This window comes from Phycodurus eques, chromosome 4, assembly GCF_024500275.1.
Source record: "Phycodurus eques isolate BA_2022a chromosome 4, UOR_Pequ_1.1, whole genome shotgun sequence".
NCBI lineage: Eukaryota > Metazoa > Chordata > Actinopteri > Syngnathiformes > Syngnathidae > Phycodurus > Phycodurus eques.
Window position 1 is genome coordinate 22,701,116 of NC_084528.1, and position 18,119 is coordinate 22,719,234.

The 18,119-nt window shown below is 45.5% G+C and overlaps 1 protein-coding gene across 1 annotated transcript; it reads left to right on the top strand.

Annotated features, from left to right (window-relative positions):
• Positions 1–125: 125 nt before the first annotated feature.
• Positions 126–17,527, top strand: scap (SREBF chaperone). The gene is made up of 23 exons (XM_061674684.1): positions 126–145; positions 1,390–1,590; positions 2,075–2,195; positions 2,552–2,709; positions 2,791–3,014; positions 3,221–3,326; positions 3,528–3,700; positions 4,910–5,036; positions 5,851–5,963; positions 6,365–6,459; positions 6,538–6,636; positions 6,708–6,917; positions 8,155–8,537; positions 8,628–8,777; positions 9,002–9,194; positions 9,273–9,388; positions 10,147–10,612; positions 10,673–10,761; positions 10,824–10,906; positions 12,027–12,193; positions 12,284–12,364; positions 12,483–12,689; positions 12,842–17,527. The coding sequence occupies exons 2-23, from the start codon at positions 1,469–1,471 to the stop codon at positions 13,085–13,087; spliced, it is 3,729 nt and encodes a 1,242-aa protein (XP_061530668.1). The 5' UTR covers positions 126–145; positions 1,390–1,468; the 3' UTR covers positions 13,088–17,527.
• Positions 17,528–18,119: the final 592 nt, after the last annotated feature.

The following is an 18,119-nucleotide window of genomic DNA, read 5'->3' on the forward strand; positions in this document are numbered from 1 at the left end:
GAGCGTACACACAACCTAACTGGAGACGCGCACGCTAAACTAAGCTACACAACACTACGCTACTCTTCATAACACAAAATTAGTTTGTTGCTTTCAGGCACATGAGTGGCAGGAGCCGGAGAGACAAGCTGCACACCTTTCGCAGGTCTGTTAGCATTTGTTTACAGCTATTTGAGCATGTCTGTTGTCAAACGGACTCAAACTCTGGACAACACTGTCCATATAGCTGGGACAGTGAGAAAGTTGGCATAAGCATGTAATTAACAGTATTTATTAAAGTAATTTAATTGCTATAAAGTACTTTAATTACAGTAAGTTAGCACCCATTATTTCTGTCATGTTGTAATGTTGATTAGACCTAAACTTATGTCAGTGGCCAATCCTTGAATGCCCCCTAGAGGTCAGTGGTGTTTTAACTTTTGTCTAAAATGCTAGAGAATAATTTGAGCTAGGGTGGGCTCCAGCACGCCCGCAACCCTTGTGAGGATAAGCTGTACAGAAAATGGATGGCTGGATGGATAGAGTATACAGGACACAAGTATATACAATAAATGAACAAGTCATGTAAATAGGCATGTTGCTCCATCTTGTGATCGGATCGGTGATCGGTTATCGGTTTTTTTTAAACTTGCTGATCGGTGATCGGCCCCAAAAATCCTGATCGTGTAAAGCCTAGTTAGCAGGTGTGTATAAGCAGAAATGTTGTGTTAGCATGTGTTTTAGCATATCTGTTATGTTAGCAGGTATATTTATGTTGGCCGGTACATTACATTAGCAGCCCGGTTCTACTGGGAGATATGTTGTGTAAGGACAATGTTAGCCTGTTTGTTGTGTTAACAGTTGGCATCACTGGTTAATCATTATGTTAGCAAGTGTGTTGTTAGCACATGTGTTAGCCCGTTCCACATTGTTCTGTAGCGTTATGTATATGTGGAATTATGCTACCGCTTATGTTTGTGATTTCATGCAGTCATTCATTTATGAGTCTGCGACCACTAATTTTCACTTGCGTCATGCCATGGTTAGCTTAGTCAGTTTAGCGTAGCAGTTGAATGTCATAACGAGCCTGGCATGATAATCACTAACAACAATTAAATAATTGTTGCCGCCTCAGATTTTTGCCTAATAAATGGGACGCATAGCCATAACAGCAACACACACAGTTGAGTACACAAGTTAGCTAGGTAGATTCAAGGGCTGGGCGATTACCTTTTTTAAATTGTATTTTATTGATTTGTATGAAATTCTCCAGTATTTGAATGGACCAATATGGGTGTGTGACAGAGCGGGTAATGGTGTTTATAAGCTGCTAAATAGTTGGGTTAAAATGATGATAGTGTCTTTATATGTACACGCATAAATATTATTAATATTGTTTTTGCCGAGCAGGACCCTGAATGTCGTGCAGCCTCTGCTCGGTGGTTGCCTCGCGCTCCCCAATGGCCGGGAGTTGACGCCTTCCAGCACGATGATGCTGCGCGAGCAGCTGAGGGAGAAGATATCTGTGGCTTTCTATCGCCACGGACTGTTGTGTGCCACCTACCCCGTGCCCATCATCCTCTTCACCTCAGTCAGCATCCTCACCTGCTGGTGTGTACAGACACACGACACAAACACTGCACCAGGGTTGTCAAATTCATTTTCATTGCGGCCCACAACTTAGTTAATGGTTCCCCTCAGAGGACTGCTAAAACCTGAAAATCATATAAACGTATAATGTATTTTCTGTGCTTAGACCAAATGCTATTACTTTGGTGCTATTTTGTGGCATTTCTGGTGCTAAGGAACTATATTGAATTCAGGGGAAGTGCTTCATTTAGTCGGGCCATAGCCCTGTCTAAGAGAGAGGTCGTGTCTTGCCATGCTCTCGTGGCATCTATTAGGCAATTATAAACCCATTGGGGGGGGGGGGGGGGGGGGGGGGGCGGGGGGATGTGAATTAGTTGTGGATTTCTGCTGTCCTTGGCAGGGCTTTGCGGGGAAACACTGTGCTTTAATTGAAAAAGGTGACTCAGTATGTGTGCCCCCCACTGTCCGTCTCTCTCTCTGGATCTCTCTCCTCCCTCCCTGGCAGCTATCCGTTACTGAGGCTCCCGCTCCCCGGAACAGGTCCTGTGGAGTTCAGCACAAGTGTGCGGGACTACAGTGTTCCTACCCACGGGCCTCTCGTAGAAGTCGGAGAACGTCCTGACTGGGTATCTTCACATTTTGTTTATATTTTTTGCCTTGTCCCTTATGTGCAATATTTACAGTACATCAAAACTGCTGCTCCACAAGCACAATAGATTTTTCTCCATTTCTTTTGTAGTATTTGACAAATTTGTAATTACTGGTTTGTATTTTTGTATTTAGCCCTGTCTAACAGAAAAGTTGTGCTTTGCTGTGTACAAGCAATTTTAACATTTGTGCGGTGGTGTCGGACCCTATGCCCTGCAAATATCAAGGGATTACCGATGCATTTGAAGTGTCAAGAATAAGAAAAGGAGTGGGTGTGGTCGTGTTTTCCACCTCATGGACATGTTGATTGACATGCTGATGTTGACTGACACAGTACCAGGGACCTCCGGTGGCATACATCCAGCAAGTGTTGGTGAAGGCGGCGGTGTCGCCATGGGACAACAGCCTGGTGCCAGTGGACGTGTTTCGCTCGCCGCTGGGGCGAGTCTTCAGCCTGCTGGACGAGATCCGCAACCACGTGCACGCCGACAGGTTGGCGATCAATCTTATATAGTGGTATCTTGACTTATCATTGTCCCAAAATGTAATGGTAAATGGTATGTTGTTTTCCAGCGGCTCGGGCGTTCGCAGTCTGGAGTCGCTGTGCCTGCAAGTGACGGACTTGCTGCCGGGTTTGCGGCGGATGCAGTCGGTGCTGCCGGAGCATGGCTGCCTGTTGGTGTCGCCCGCCAACTACTGGCAGAACCAACGCGAGCTCTTTGATGCTGACCCCAACCCCTTAAAGACCATCCAGAAACACGAGCCCAAAGGCCTGCACACCTCTGCCACGCTCAGAGGTGGACACAGCAAAACAACACGCACAGATCTTTCAAAGATGCTGACTGTGTGTGTTGTTATTGTCTAGTTTTTGCATTCAGTGTGTGTAGTTGTTGCATTCAGTGTGTGTTGTTTTGGTGAGTTTATGTGCATTTGTGTTTGTGTTGTTTTGTATTGTTTCTTCATGTTGTTTTTTTCTGCTTTTGCGTTCGTGTTTGTGTCCCAGACCTCCTGTTCGGTGTTCCAGGGAAGCTCACAGGTGTGAGTCACTACAACAGGAAGAGGGTAGTGACTTACACCATCAGCATGGTGCTGTCCAGTTATGACCCAAGGTGATTTTTGTTGCACTACATCGACTATAACATACGTGCTTAGATCGCTTATGACTTGGGTCGGTTCAGCGTTAGTGCAGGCGACTTATCGAGTTTGACTCTTTCCCAAAAATCTTATGTCGCCACCATTGGAACGTATCTCCCTGGTAACCCAATGACCCCCCCAGGACTTCGGCAAAAATGTCTGTGGTATGTGTTTAGGTTCCTGGGCAGCCTTCGCGCTCGTCTGAACCAGCTCCACCCATGCACCAATTGCAGCCTGAAGAACGAGCGTGTGGTCCACGTGCACTTCAAGGAGGAGATCGGTGTGGCAGAGCTCATCCCGCTGGTCACCACCTACATCATCCTCTTCGCCTACATCTACTTCTCCACACGTCAGTGTCTGTTTTGTCCTCTGTCTTGCTTTTCTCTGCTCCACCTTGGAAACATCTGAACCACGTTTGTGTGCCAAGCTTGTTCCGGTGAGGATAATCTCCTGTGCTTGGCTGACCCGCCGCTAGCTGCCAGGACAAACGTTGGCTCAATAGGCAAAGTACACAACTTGAAGCAGATTAATTTCGATGTCAGTCAATGCATGCAAAACGGTGTCAATTCACTTGGATGTGTCCGCAGACACAGACCCGTGGGACTTATTCGCTGGGTGTGGGGCTACTCACTTATTGCGACAAATAACTAAACTAAGTAAATATCCAAATTTCTTGGGTATCCCCTCACTCACTCTCTGGTCGTATACACGTTTATAATTTACATAGCCACTCCTACCACACTTCAGTTGTACAGCCGGGTTCACGACCCTTGTCCTGCATGCTTCCCCTCCTGTCCTGTCCTGTCCTATCTTGTCCTTCCTTCACAGGGTGTAGCACTACTACTACTCCATACAACACTCATATCTAATGTGTCGTTGTTCTCGGTATATAAGGATTTACTTTCCTCCTCTTGTTTACAGTTAGTGCTTTGTCTTTTGTAGTCTTCCTTTTTTTACTCTCCCCTCTAGAAACCTTGTTCTGATCGACTCTGATTCTCAAAAAACACTTATGTCAAAGCACTCGTATCTCAAGGCACCGCTGGACAATACTGTACCCCCTGTAAAGCCAGTGCCCATAAAGATTTGATAGTATTTTCCTTTGTGGAGGCAGCACTTGCCAACATTATCAAGCCACACAATTACACTTTGTCAATTAAGGTAGCGGATTTATTGCCAAACACAAATACCCCGTACACCAATGTTGACAATTTAGCCAATCAGTTGAGCATGTGCCGCTTATCAGCAGATACCGGTGGTAACGCTGTTAGCTAATTCTAATCTGCAGCTCTGTTTACCTTTTGGCTTTGACAAGATAGTGCTTCCATGTATTCCAGCCGTGGCTTTAAGTGGCAGATTTTTAGCTGGTCTCGCTGCCATGTAATGGGCGGAGTAACTGGGTTTGGGGGCAGGATTATGTAAATTACACCCTCTTGTCACGTCACAGTCGGGCAGAATTGACAATGTCCTGGTCAGATAACCAGTAATACTGTGTGTGTGTGTGTGTGTGGACATTTGAAAACAAAGCATCTTGACTTGATGTTCCTCCTCTCTCCCGCAGGTAAGATCGACATGGTGAAGTCGAAGTGGGGTCTAGCTCTGGCTGCTGTAGTCACTGTGCTGAGCTCACTGCTCATGTCGGTTGGTCTGTGCACGCTCTTTGGCCTCACGCCCACTCTCAACGGAGGGTACGACACACACACACACACACACACACACACACACACTCTCTCTCTCTGAGGCTTATCAGTGGCCTACTTCCAGTGATTTGTGTAATGGTTGACTAGTAGTCTGTCAAGTGGTTGCTATCCTGATATTGATGCTGCACGTTCGTCCAATCATGTGAGAATGTCTCGAAAGCAGATGCCATGGCGTGACGAGCGTCATTCAACAATCAAACAACCACACTCCTCCATCGGTCCAACTGCGCACACGTTAATACACAGACAAATAGTGATTGTGTGTGTGTGTGTTTGTGTTTGATGTAACCAGTGTTGACCCACATGCACACTTTCTTTTCTTCACAAGATGTCTTTCCCGCCAAATCATATGCGTCGTGACATAACAGATAACATGACTTGAGTACTCCTGCTTTATTATATCTTTGTCATTATTGAAGGACAACTGGTGTATTAGTGGTTAACATATCTGTCTCACAGTTTGTATGTTCGTAGTTCAAATCTCAGCTCTGGCTTCCTCCCTCACGCCAAAAACGTTAGCAGGTTAGCGTCATTGAAGACTCTAAAAGGTTCCTAGGTGTGACCTTCAAATCTTATTTGTCTATAGATGCATGGCAAATGGCTCACGACCAGTCCAGGATGTACTCCAATTTGCTCACAAAGTCAATTGGTATAGACTTCAGGACCCACGACCCTAATGGGGACAAGCGCTATGAAAAAAAAAAAATGGAAGGCTGGATGGTTGAGTGACAAACACAAGTGCTGCTTTGCACTAGTTGCTAATCTGATCACTTTTAAATGGATGCGTCTTTTGTGCTGACAGGGAGATCTTTCCATACCTGGTGGTGGTGATTGGTGTGGAGAACGTCTTGGTCCTCACTCAGTCTGTGGTGTCCACCCCCGTTGATCTGGAAGTCAAGCTCCGCATTGCTCAGGGTAGGGCTCGGTCATATGACCTTTTTTTTTTTTTAAATGTTATTTATTTCTTTTTAAAAATGTAGTTTTACAAAAATCCAATTTACAATTTTAATCTTTATTTTTTGCTCTGCCTAAAGAAAAGGCAAATGATAATGAAATTATTCAGAACACAGTTTTCTGTTTTCTTCTCCTGGGATTTGCTTTGTTTCTCCTGATACCCTAACAAGCTTTTTTTTTTCCCCAGCAAGTTTTTTTGTTGTTTTTTTTTTCCCCCCAGCATTGCCTTCCACAGAATTCATATATTTTTGTATGGATTTTTATTTATTTTTTTACAGCCAATGGGAAAGAAAATGTGTGCTTCTACTTATTACCTTTAATAAACATTTTCCTAGCTTTGACTTTGGAACTTATCTCTGCAGGCCTGAGTAACGAGAGCTGGTCCATCATGAAGAACATGGCCACTGAATTGTGCATCATTCTCATTGGCTACTTCACACTTGTGCCAGCCATCCAGGTTTTCAGCCTTTGTGGATATAAACACCTGGAATATACTGGAAGGTTCTTGAGTGACTGATCACACTTATGCTTGCAGGAGTTCTGCCTATTTGCTGTGGTGGGCCTGGTGTCTGACTTCTTCCTGCAGATGTTCTTCTTCACCACCGTGCTGTCTATAGACGTCCGCCGCATGGAGGTGTGCACATCCATGTAAATCAGAATACCTCTGTTCACACATATAAATAATCAATAAAAATATCCCTGCAGCTGATGGACCTGCATGGGCACATCCGTACCGAGGATCGGCTGCCGGCACCAAAGCCCTCACCTCTGCGCACACGGACGGCGCCCGCTGCCCCACGGCCCCTTCCTCACACCATTACCCTACAGCCCCCCACTAGGAATTTGCGTCCCCCCAAGAGGTTGCGACTGGTTTACTTCCTGGCTCGTACGCGCCTGGCTCAGCGCATCATCATGGTAAGAAGACCATTCAAACTGGCCCCTGGTCCAAATGGTCCTGTTTGAGTGACATTCCACTGAGGACAAACTCTGGTTTCAGTATAACGTCCACGAGGTCCTGAATGTAGCATCTTCGGCGTGCCAAGTGGAGCGTCCTCAGGGTCCTGAGTGACACATCCTTCCCATTGCTGCCTCGTGTGCAATGCCTTCGGAGTCCGAGTGTAACTCCCTTGGGGTCCCAAATGTAATGCCAGGGGTGGGGAAAAAAATGTAATAAGTCTGCTAAATCGACAACAAAAATAGGTCGACACAAAATTTCTGCCTCGAATCTCCGCCGGGATCCAAAAAAAAAAAGGTTCTGCCCGAATCCATGTTTTACTCGGATATTTATTGCAGACAGACAGACAGAATTGTAATGTACATATAACAATAGTATGAGTCACCTGAATGTTAATTAGCGTTCTTTGACCTAAAATGGTAATCATGGGCGTGCTATTGCTAATCGTGATTGCTAACCGTTTAGCATTTTGCTGTCTGAAATTCTGTACACCAAATTTATACCATACACTCAGTACCAACATATGCAGTTTAAGGATTGAAGTCCTTCCCTCGTAAAGGAGAATAAAATCCATCCATCCATTTTCTGAGTCGCTTCTCCTCACTAGGGTCGCGGGCGTCCTGGAGCCTATCCCAGCTATCATCGGGCAAGAGGCGGGGTACACCCTGAACTGGTTGACAGTCAATCGCAATACAAACAAACAACCATTCGCACTCACATTCACACCTACGGGAAATTTAGAGTGTTCAATTAACGTGCATGTTTTTGGAATGTGGGAGGAAACCGGAGTGCCCGGAGAAAACCCACGCAGGCATGGGGAGAACATGCAAACTCCACACAGGCGGGGCCGGGGATTGAATCCCGCTCCTCAGAACTGTGAGGCTGAGGAGCGGGGTTTTATTGGCGGCCACCGTGCCCCCAACAAAATCCATGTTAGTAATAAAATAAATAAATATTTTCTTATTAAAATACATTTATTTTTTTGTAATAGTGGTGGGGCGATTATTAGTCGATCAATAATTAATAGGAGAATTGATTCTAAAAAGATTTGATAGTGACAGTCCTAGGTAATACCCTCTGGGTTTCGGGTGTAACGTTCTCACATACTGTAGGGTCGAAGTGTAAGGTCCTCACTTAGGATTCAGCTACAATGTCCTCGGGGTCTCGAGTGTAACCTCATCGCTGCCTCGTTTGCAGGTCAGCACGGTGATCTGGATCGGCATTCTGGTCTATACCGACCCGGCTGGGGTGCGCACTTACCTGGCTGCACAGGTGTCAGAGCAAAGTCCCTTGGGAGACGACGGGGGCGGAGGCCTGAACCCTCACCTGGAGGTGGCGCCTGTCTTCCGTGGAGGAGACCCGACCAGTACACTCACTGACCGCCTGGCACCGGACCCGACGCCCTTACCTGAAGACCAACCGCAGGGCCCCCCTGGCTCCAGGGCAGAACCACTCCCCCAGTCCTCACCGGCTGCACCCCAGATCACCTGGGGTGCTGAGGACGAGGAGGGATGGAGGAGACTTTCCTTCAGACACTGGCCTTCACTCTTCAGTTACTACAACATCACTTTAGCTAAGAGGTCAGTACACCAGTACTGATTGGGAACCCCTTTTAATGGCAGGTAAGGGAACACGTAGCTAGCTAATTTCCACTTCTGGCCATGTTTCAGGTACATCAGCATTTTGCCCGTCATCCCTGTTGCCATTCACCTGAGCCCCCAGGAAGCCATTGAAGCGCGCCACCCTCAGGACACCCAGCAACCTCTTCTGCCCATTCCCAAGGTGTCGGCAGATCTCCAGACAGACCTGACTCTCTACAAGTCAGTACTAGCACAAACACACCCACACACACATGACTACGACTTCTTAGCTGGTCCTTAGCTAGACTCCCCATGGGCACTCACACCCCCTCTCTCTGGGTTCTGGGTCTCGGCACCCTCTCCCTGGACCTTAAGATGAGTCGAGTAGTCTGGTTGGACTACACACTGGTTTGGTGGATTAGGGAACCCTTCAACATTCCTATCGTTTCTGTCCTTCCCTGCAGGGTAGCAGCGCTGGGCCTGGGGGCAGGCGTTCTGCTTGTTCTGCTGCTCCTGTGCCTCTACCGACTTCTGTGCCCGCGAAACTACGGCCAGAATGGTGGGCGCCGGCGCAGAGGGGACCGGCCCTGTGATGGCTACGGATACTGGCCGCCCGTCAGCGAGATCTCGCCGCTCCTGCTGCGGGGCCACAGCATGGTGGGAAAACAGAGTTTCCAGACGTGTCCTCCGCCACACCACCTGGAGAATTTGATCTAGAGCTTTGACGTCTCGCAGGACATCGAGTGTCTGGCGAGTGATGGAATGCTGCTGGCCAGCTGCTGCCTTGCCGGACAGATTCGGGTTTGGGACGCACAGACGGGAGACTGCCTGACCGTCATTCCCAAGCACGGGTAAGAGTGACCAATGTTTTCGTCCTCCCGCCAGACGCCGCGATTAATGTTACCTTGAATGCCACCTCAGCTGCCCACATTAATACCCCACCTTAGACTTCAAAAATAGGTCAAGGATGAACGGAGTCGCAAATGCAATTCCAGTCGCTTTATTGAACCAGCGCCAGCACAGAACATCACATACAATACCGTCTTCTGTCTGCCACAATTCACACCATTGGCGTCTTTAGACTCTCTTTTCCATTGCTCCCGTCACATTGCTCACCCCCGCCCGCCTCCTTCAAGGCATACACTCATAATCACAGATATTGCAATACTATATTAATTTTAAAAAAAATAATAATAATAATAAAAAGTCCTGGGGTGATGCAGTGTCCTCCAAAACTGGACTGGTCTTGAGATACCAAATGATTTATTTAAATGAATAAATAAATCTGAGATAATAGTTGTGTTGTCCTCTGTTTAACGGTTCAAGATTACATTTTATAATAAAATGATCTAAATTCACCCTTTTTTGTCTGGGTCATTATTTTGAAATTATTATGAAATACTCACTGTATATCGTGACACATTTTTAAACCATGTCGCCCAGCCCTAATGTCACTTTAGATATCACCTTAGATACCTGGATGGTACTTTTGACACCACCTTAGATGCCAATTTAGGTGGTACTTTTAGACACCATGCTGGGTGCCAGAAACACTGATGTTAGCAGCCATCATAGATGTGTGTTCGCATGTTGATTGGGTCCCCCCCAGGCTGAGGCGGAGCAGCAGCAGCGGCTGCTGGGAAAACTTTGGCTCAGAGGGTCCTGACCTCTCCCTGAGCGGCGACAGCCTGTCTGAGGACGAGGGCTACCAGGTGAGGCACCGCACCACACCGAGCCGGCCGCCCCTCTTCAAAGACCAGCCGGACCTGACGCCGCTCATCGACACCAACTTCACCTCCACGCCGGCCTGCCCCCGCGCCCCGCCGCCCACCAGGGAAGGCTTTGACTATGGCGACCTGGTGGCGGACGCGTACATGGCGCACGAGCCGCCCTCGCCGTCAAACTTCTTCTCCCCCTCATCGTCCTCTCCGCCCTCCAGCATGCTGCCCCACAGCCGCCCAAGCTTCGGGGACGCCTGCGACCTGATGGCCCCGGACTTGAGTGACGGCTCAGTGTGGGCGCTGGAGCTTAGAGGCAATCTCATAGCTGCTGGGCGGAGCAATGGAAAACTGGAGGTCTGTCCAAGAAATACTGTGTGTGTGTGTGTGTATTTTGTAACGCTGTTTTGTTTGTAGCTTTGGGACACCACCGACGGCCGTTTGCGCTGCAGCAGCGAGGGCGAGGGTGCGTCCGGCATCACTGCGCTGGTTTTCCTCAACAACAGGTCTGCTTGCACCATTTTTGACTTTTAAAAACCATCAGCTGATGTGTCACTGTCTTTATCAGAATCGTGGCAGCGCGTCTGAACGGCTCTCTCGACTTCTTCAGCGTGGACGTCAACAAACCTCTCGCTTTGCTTCAGTACCGAGGTAAGACCACTTTGGTGCGCCTTAAAAGTGCGTGTGACACTTTAAATGTTGACATTCTTCACCTTTCATTTATAAAACTCACTAAAATCGATCCATAAATTGAAGTCAGGATGTGGCAAGCAATTGTCCACATTGTTTTGATATACAGTGTGTTATATTTATTTTTTTAAAACTGCAACATCACAGCCTTTTGTTAAAGGTCAAAAGGCAAATAGTATTTTACAATTTTTCATGTGGCCAGCAGCCATGTATCCCACTAGATAGGATCCGGCCCTGCACTGAGCAGCAGCAGAATCACATTCAGAACCAAAACAGGAGAAATCTGCAGTAAGATGACAATTTTTGAAGGAGTGTTTACTTTATTAGGATCATTACGTGATATGTTTCACAAATAGAAACTTGACACGTAGCATAAAGTGGAGAAAACAATTGCGAGTCACACTATTTTCTTCTGAAACTGAATTATCTGTATTCATCGAGGCGTTAGATGAGAAATTAGATTAGATTAGAAATTTACTGGTTGTAAACAGAGCTTTTCTCGATATGCAAAGATGCAAAAATGTAAGTTTATGAAAGCCTGTTTTTGCTAGTAAAAGAAAACGAACAAAAAAAACAAGGAAATGTAAAAAAAAAAAAAACACAAATTGTGATGCATGAATTTTCGGCCATCAAAAATCTTAGGCAAAAATGGCCCAAAAGAATATTTTTAGTTTTTGGCCAAAAGACTTTTGTGGCCGAAACAAAACGGCTGAACCATGATGTAATGATGCAAGCAAAAACCGCAGCCAGCGCACGCTTCTCTCGATAAAGCTTGGAGGGGCCACCAATAACAAGGTAGCGTGCTCCGTGGGCATCTTTAGTCTCGCTGTTTTGCGGCTACAACGGTCCGTTCATGTTTTGACAAACAATAGAAATAGCCAATAATAATGCGAGTTGCTTCACGCTGCAACTTACGTCTTACTCAATCACCAATAGCAAACAAAGCTTGTGCTATGTGTAGATGTTGTTGCGAGCCTCAGGAATGTAAAAGTGAGCTTTATCAAAGTATTGTGAACTTGTACTTGACAAAATGTGGTAAAATAATGTTAATTTGTTTGTCCCCCCCCCCTTTTTTTTTTAGGTACTCCGGGGCGGGGTGGCGTCCCCACGTCTCCCTGCTACAGCAGCGAGGATGCCATCAGTTGCCAGCTGACGCGCTCGGTGCAGTGCGCCCACCAGAAGCCCATCACAGTGCTAAGGGCCGCCGCCGGCAGGGTGGTCACCGGCAGCCATGACCACACCGTGCGGGTAAGGAAGTGTTGGGGAGACGGGGCGCTGGCCACGTGGGACATGTCAGAAAAAGATGGCAGAATGTGCTTCATGTTTGTGTGCGCTCAGGTTTATCGTCTGGAAGACTCGTGCTGCCTCTTCACGCTGCAAGGCCACTCGGCAGGCATCACCGCTGTCTACATTGATGAGGTCACTTTCTGTTTCTCTGAAGTGTGTGTGTGTGTGTGAGAGAGAGAGAGAGAGAGAGAGAGAGAGACCAACCGTATGCGCATTGCTAAAGTTTTCTTGTTGTTCTTGTGTTTCTTAGACGATGGTCCTGGCAAGCGGCGGCCAGGACGGCGCCATCTGCCTGTGGGATGTCCTGACGGGAAACCGTGTCAGCCATGTTTTTGGTCACCGTGGAGACGTCACCTCCCTGGTGTGCACACCACTCTGCATCATCAGCTCGGGTTTGGATGACCTCATATGCGTATGGGACAGAAGCACTGGCATCAAACTATACTGTATACAGCAGGTGTGTGTCTGTTTGCGTCCGTGTGTACGTGCATGTGCGTGCGTGCGTGCGCGTGCATGTGCATGTGCATGTACATACACTTCGTGCTCTGCCTCTCATCAATTTGTTTCTGTTGACTTCCTGTATGCATGTTTGTGTGTTCTCCTGCCCAGGAGGTCGGCTGCGGTTCCAGTCTGGGTCTGATTTCTGACTCTTTGCTGGTGACTGGCGGTCTGGGCTGCGTGTCCTTCTGGGACCTGAACTATGGAGACCTGATCCAGACTGTATACTTGGGCCCGAGTAGCGACGGTCAGGGCGTGAGGCAGCTACTAGTCCTCAACAATGCCGCCATTGTGTGCGACTTTGGAAGCGAGCTCAGTCTGGTCTTCGTACCGTCGGTTCTGGAAAAACTGGACTGAGGTCTGCGATCTGATCTTTGATATGACGCCCTGTATGCTGCTAACCTGGAAAAACTCAGCCCTCCCTCTTAGAAAGACAAAACTGTCATTTAAAAAGAAAAAAAAGCAAGAGGGGGGGAAAAAAACCTGCTGCCTTGTTTGCATCATCTGTGAACATGTGAACTGCTGCCAACTATGTCCACCTAAGGAGGTGCGGTGTTTATGTACACATCAATTATTTATTATATGTACTTGAGATCTTTATTATGGAACCCAGAAGACAACTACCGTAATTTCTCGTGTATAATGCGCATTTCCCCCCTGCCCCCCCCCAAAAAAAATTGTCAAAAGTCCATAGTGCGCATTATACATAGGTATAGGGGCAAATGGAAAAAAAACTTTCACATTTTATAAATGTATGCCGCCATCTAGTAGTTATGAAAAAGCTGTACACTTTCATTCCAAAATGTCACCGCCACTTAGTGGTTATAAAAAGGTGTAGCCTACACTTTCATTCCAATATGACGGGGTGCGTATGTATTTCGCCTGGTCCTTTACCTTTTACCCATCTTACAAATCCTGCCCGGGTATTCAAACATATAAGCACAACTGTGTGTTTTCTCATTTACTAAATAAAAGTAGGGCTGTGAATTTCAAAATAAGAGCAAGTACATTTAAAAAAAAAAATGGATTACGTGTTCAAATAAAGTGCTTAACTTCAGAGTAATTCTTTAAAAAAAACTAATAATACTTCGTTTTGATCATATGGGTAGAAGCAAAATCATGCATTGTAAAAATGCACTCTCCATAGGTAGAAGGGTTTTTACAGAATTTTGAGGTCAACTTTGAGGGTGCGTATTATACATGGGTGCACATTATACACGAGAAATGACTGTACTTATTTTTACGTTGCGTGTACGACCTATAACATACGCTTCAAGATGCGTAAATTGTGCTCACAACGTATTAATTTGTATGAGATTCATAAGGCATGGGTGCGACTTAATGAGTTGCACACTTAAGGTGCAGGTTTGGTTTACATATCTAACATCGACTAAATTGTCCTCGCGACGAACGAAAAGTGGGTATAAGACTGAGCAAATTGCGCATGCGAGAAGGGTGCGGGTGCGACTTACGAAGTTGTGCAGGCAAGATATTAGAAGTACAGGTACAATTTACCAATCTGTGTGTGTGTGTAAGATATAGTTAATGGTGTGCACTTACAGTTGAAACCAGATGTTTACATATACTATATAAAAAGACTTACTTTTTTTCCTCACTATTGGACTAAACCTTTCATGTTTTAGGCCAATTAGGATTACCAAAATTATTTCAATTAACTAAATGCTAGACTAATGAGAGAAGGATGTTTTTAGGCATTTTTTCATTACTTTCTTCAAAGTCAAACGTTTACATACAGTAAGATGACTGTGTCTTTAAACAGTTTGGGAAAACATAGTGTCATTTTTTTGTAAGCTTTTGACAACATTTAACATGCACACAGACACGCACGTATCGATGTATTTGAACTAGGCACTACTGAAATGCAAAGCTTCTTTGTGTAACATCATCGGAAAGTCAAAAGAAATCATATAAGACATCTGAAAGAGAACTGGACAAGTTTGGTTCATCCATGGGTGCAATTTCCAGATGCCCCAAAGTTGCCAGATTCAACTGTTCAAACAATTATACACAAGTATAAACACCATGGGAATGTCCAGCCATCACACCGCTCAGGAAAAGAGACTGGTTCTATGTCTCAGAGATGAACATGCTTTGATTCAAAATCTGCATATCAACCCAAGAACCAAAGGCAAAAGATCTTATGAAGATTCTGGCTGAAGTTGGTAAGAGTGTCATTTTCCACAGTGAAACGACTACTGTACCGACATGGGTGGAAATGCCACTCTACCAGGAAGAAGCCATTACTCCCCAAAGCATAAACAAAGCTAGATTACAGTTTACAAATGCATAGAGGGCCAAAGACCTTAATTTTCGGAGATGTCCTGTCGTCTGATGAAACTAAAATTGAAGTATTTGGGGGGGAGGGGGGGTGCGCGACATCATGTTGTGGGGTTGTTTTTCTCGTGGAGGGACTGGTGCACTTCACAACATTGATGGCATCATGAGGAAAGAACATTATGTGGAAATATTGAAGCAAAACATCAAATGGGTCTTCCAAATGGCCAATGACCCGAAGCATACTGTGAAGTTCGTTACAAAGTGGCTTAAGGATAACAAAGTCCGCGTTGTGGAGTGGCCATTACAAAGTCCTGACCTTTAGCTATTGATAATTTATGGGGAGACTTGAAAAGTCACGTGTGAACAAGGCGGCATACAAACTTGGCTCAGTTACACCAGTTCTGTCAGGAGGAATGGGCCAAAATTCCACCCAACTATTGTGAGAAAGGATATCCAAAATGTTTGACCAAAGTCATACAGTTTAAAGGCAATGGTACCAAACACTAATGAAATGTATGTAAACTTTGAAGATCCCCTCATTAGTCTGGCATTTAGCGTATAGAAATTATTTTGGTAATCCTAATTGATCTCAAACAGGAAAAGTTTAATCTGATTTCATGTTGCAGTTAGGGAAAAAAAGCATGTCTACGTAAATATCTGGTTGCAACTGTATTTAGCGGTTTAGCTACACCATATGGTGCCCAAAGTGCTTTACAAAACATCACATTCATAGACTGTGAAAGGCGTGTGTGGGACTTACACTTGCGAGATATGCAAGGCGCAGGTAAGTTGCTACTGTGCCTCACGAATCTCGTGCGAAACTTGCAAAGTTGCAACCGCACCTTTATAAATCTTGTGTGTTACGCTTCATAAGTTGCACACGCGCTTTATGACTCATGCATGAAACTTGGTAAGCTGCACTGTTCGTATCTTGCAACTGCAACTTAGTAAAGTGCCACACGCATATAACAAATCTCACACATGAGAGTTGTAAGGCGCGTGCGCAATTTACTAAATTGGGTGCGAGGTACGAAGTGTGCGGGTGTGACGCGGTCTCCCGGGTTGCATACTTTATTGTGGCGGGATGTAGTTTAACTGGAAGCTGCAGTACGCACGTCATGTTTACGCGACGACGTCCGGTTGAAACTGAGGTCACGGGCTGCTTCTTCGTCCTTTTAGCGCAGGGGTGGGCAACGTATGGCCTGCTCCCTTCTTTAATCCGGCCCACCCAGTTGTTACATTATAAAGAGTCCCTTGATATTTGTAGCATTCATTTAATGGTTATTTTCAATTATTTTATCTTAAATCATTCATAAATTGATTTACATATTGTAAATATTAAAAATAATTTATTTATTATGATTACAGTTATGGTCACTGATGGTGTAGTGGTACACTCGCTTGACTTTGGTGCGGGCAGCGTGGGTTCAGTTCCCACTCAGTGACGGTGTGAATGTGAGTGCGAATGGTTGTCCTTGTCTATATGTGCCCTGCGACTGACTGGCGACCAGTTCAGGGTGTAGTCTGCCTTTCGCCCGAAGTCAGCTGGGATAGGCTCCAGCCCCCCGCGACCCTAACCAGGATAACCGGTGTTGAAAATGAATGAATGAATGATTACAGTTATACCTGTTTTTTTATTGGCATTACAATAAATTGACTTATTATTTAATGACATTTTATTATCAAAATAAACTTTTATATGTACTGTATGCTTCACCTGGTATTTAACACCTCATTTAGGAATGAGCTGGTCCATTTATCCTTTTAAAAAATTAAATGCCCACCCCTGCGTTAGTAATGTCTCGCTGCTGACCAAACAAGCAACTGTAGAAGAAGAGAGAATGTATTTTATTGTTTGTCACACGCTATCTTAAGGCTCTCTAGGCACCTTTGTGTTAGCATATTTTCTCCTTTTTAAATTTTTTATTATTATTTTCAAGCGGCACGGTGGACGACTGGTTAGGACATCTGCCAGAGTCCTGAGGACCGGGGTTAATCCCGGCTCCGCCTGTGTTGAGTTTGCGTGTTCTTCCTGTGCCTGTCTGGGTTTTTTCCGGGCACTCCGGTTTCTTCCGACATCCCCAAACATGCATTAATTGAAGACTCTAAATTGCTTGTAGGTGTGAATGTGAGTGCGAGTGGGTTTTTTTTTCTATGTGCCCTGCGATTGGCTGGCGACTGGTTCAGGGTGTACCCCTCCTTTCGCTGGGATAGGCTCCGGCATGCCCGCGACCCTAGTGAGGATAAGCGGAACGGAAGATGAATGAATGAAATTATTATTTTCCCTTGTAACGTCAGTTAGACGGGTGAGAATACCAGGGGTCTGGGGTGTCCACCACCAGAGAAAACAAATGACTATTGCATAGAGGCAGGAAACCCCGCCCCGGTCCCTCATTGGCTGGCTGTGCACGCTACAGTAGTGGCATAACTTATTGACTTGTTTTGTAACAAAAAAACAAAAAAAATTACTAATTTTCAAATAAAGACGCTTTGATATGACTGGGGCATCTCACTTGTGTGAATTGGTCTGGACAATAAAAACAAAAAACAAAACTGGGCAACTCTTCACCGCAACTCTTGACTCACACAATCAACTCACCTGTGATGAACTAACCCCCACCCACATTCTTATGGGGAAACATTTTGATGTGATACATATGCTGTATGTTTTTGAGGCAATCATTGAGGCAGAGGTAGATTGCCCTGTATATATCTGTTTTTATAAGTTATTGAAGGCTATTTATTAAAAAGCACAACACATTTCTGTAATTTGTTTTAGGGGGGGGCTGAAAATAATTGCCCTTTCCATTCATTTCAATGGGGAAAGACAATTTGAGATACAAATATGGTCACAGACAAAATTAAACTCTTATCTTAAAGCGCCACTCTACTGTATGTAATTTATTGGTATGGCTTTGCGATGGATGAATCTCACTTCTACCCAGAAACTATTTTTGTTAGGAAAGCTCATGCAATACGACATGGCGTTTTTGATTGGCTGTTACATCAGCAAGAGGGGCGGTTTCTGAGGTGTGATATGGACAGCGGCACTACATGCCTGCTCCTTACCAAATTGCACAAGGTGTTGGTT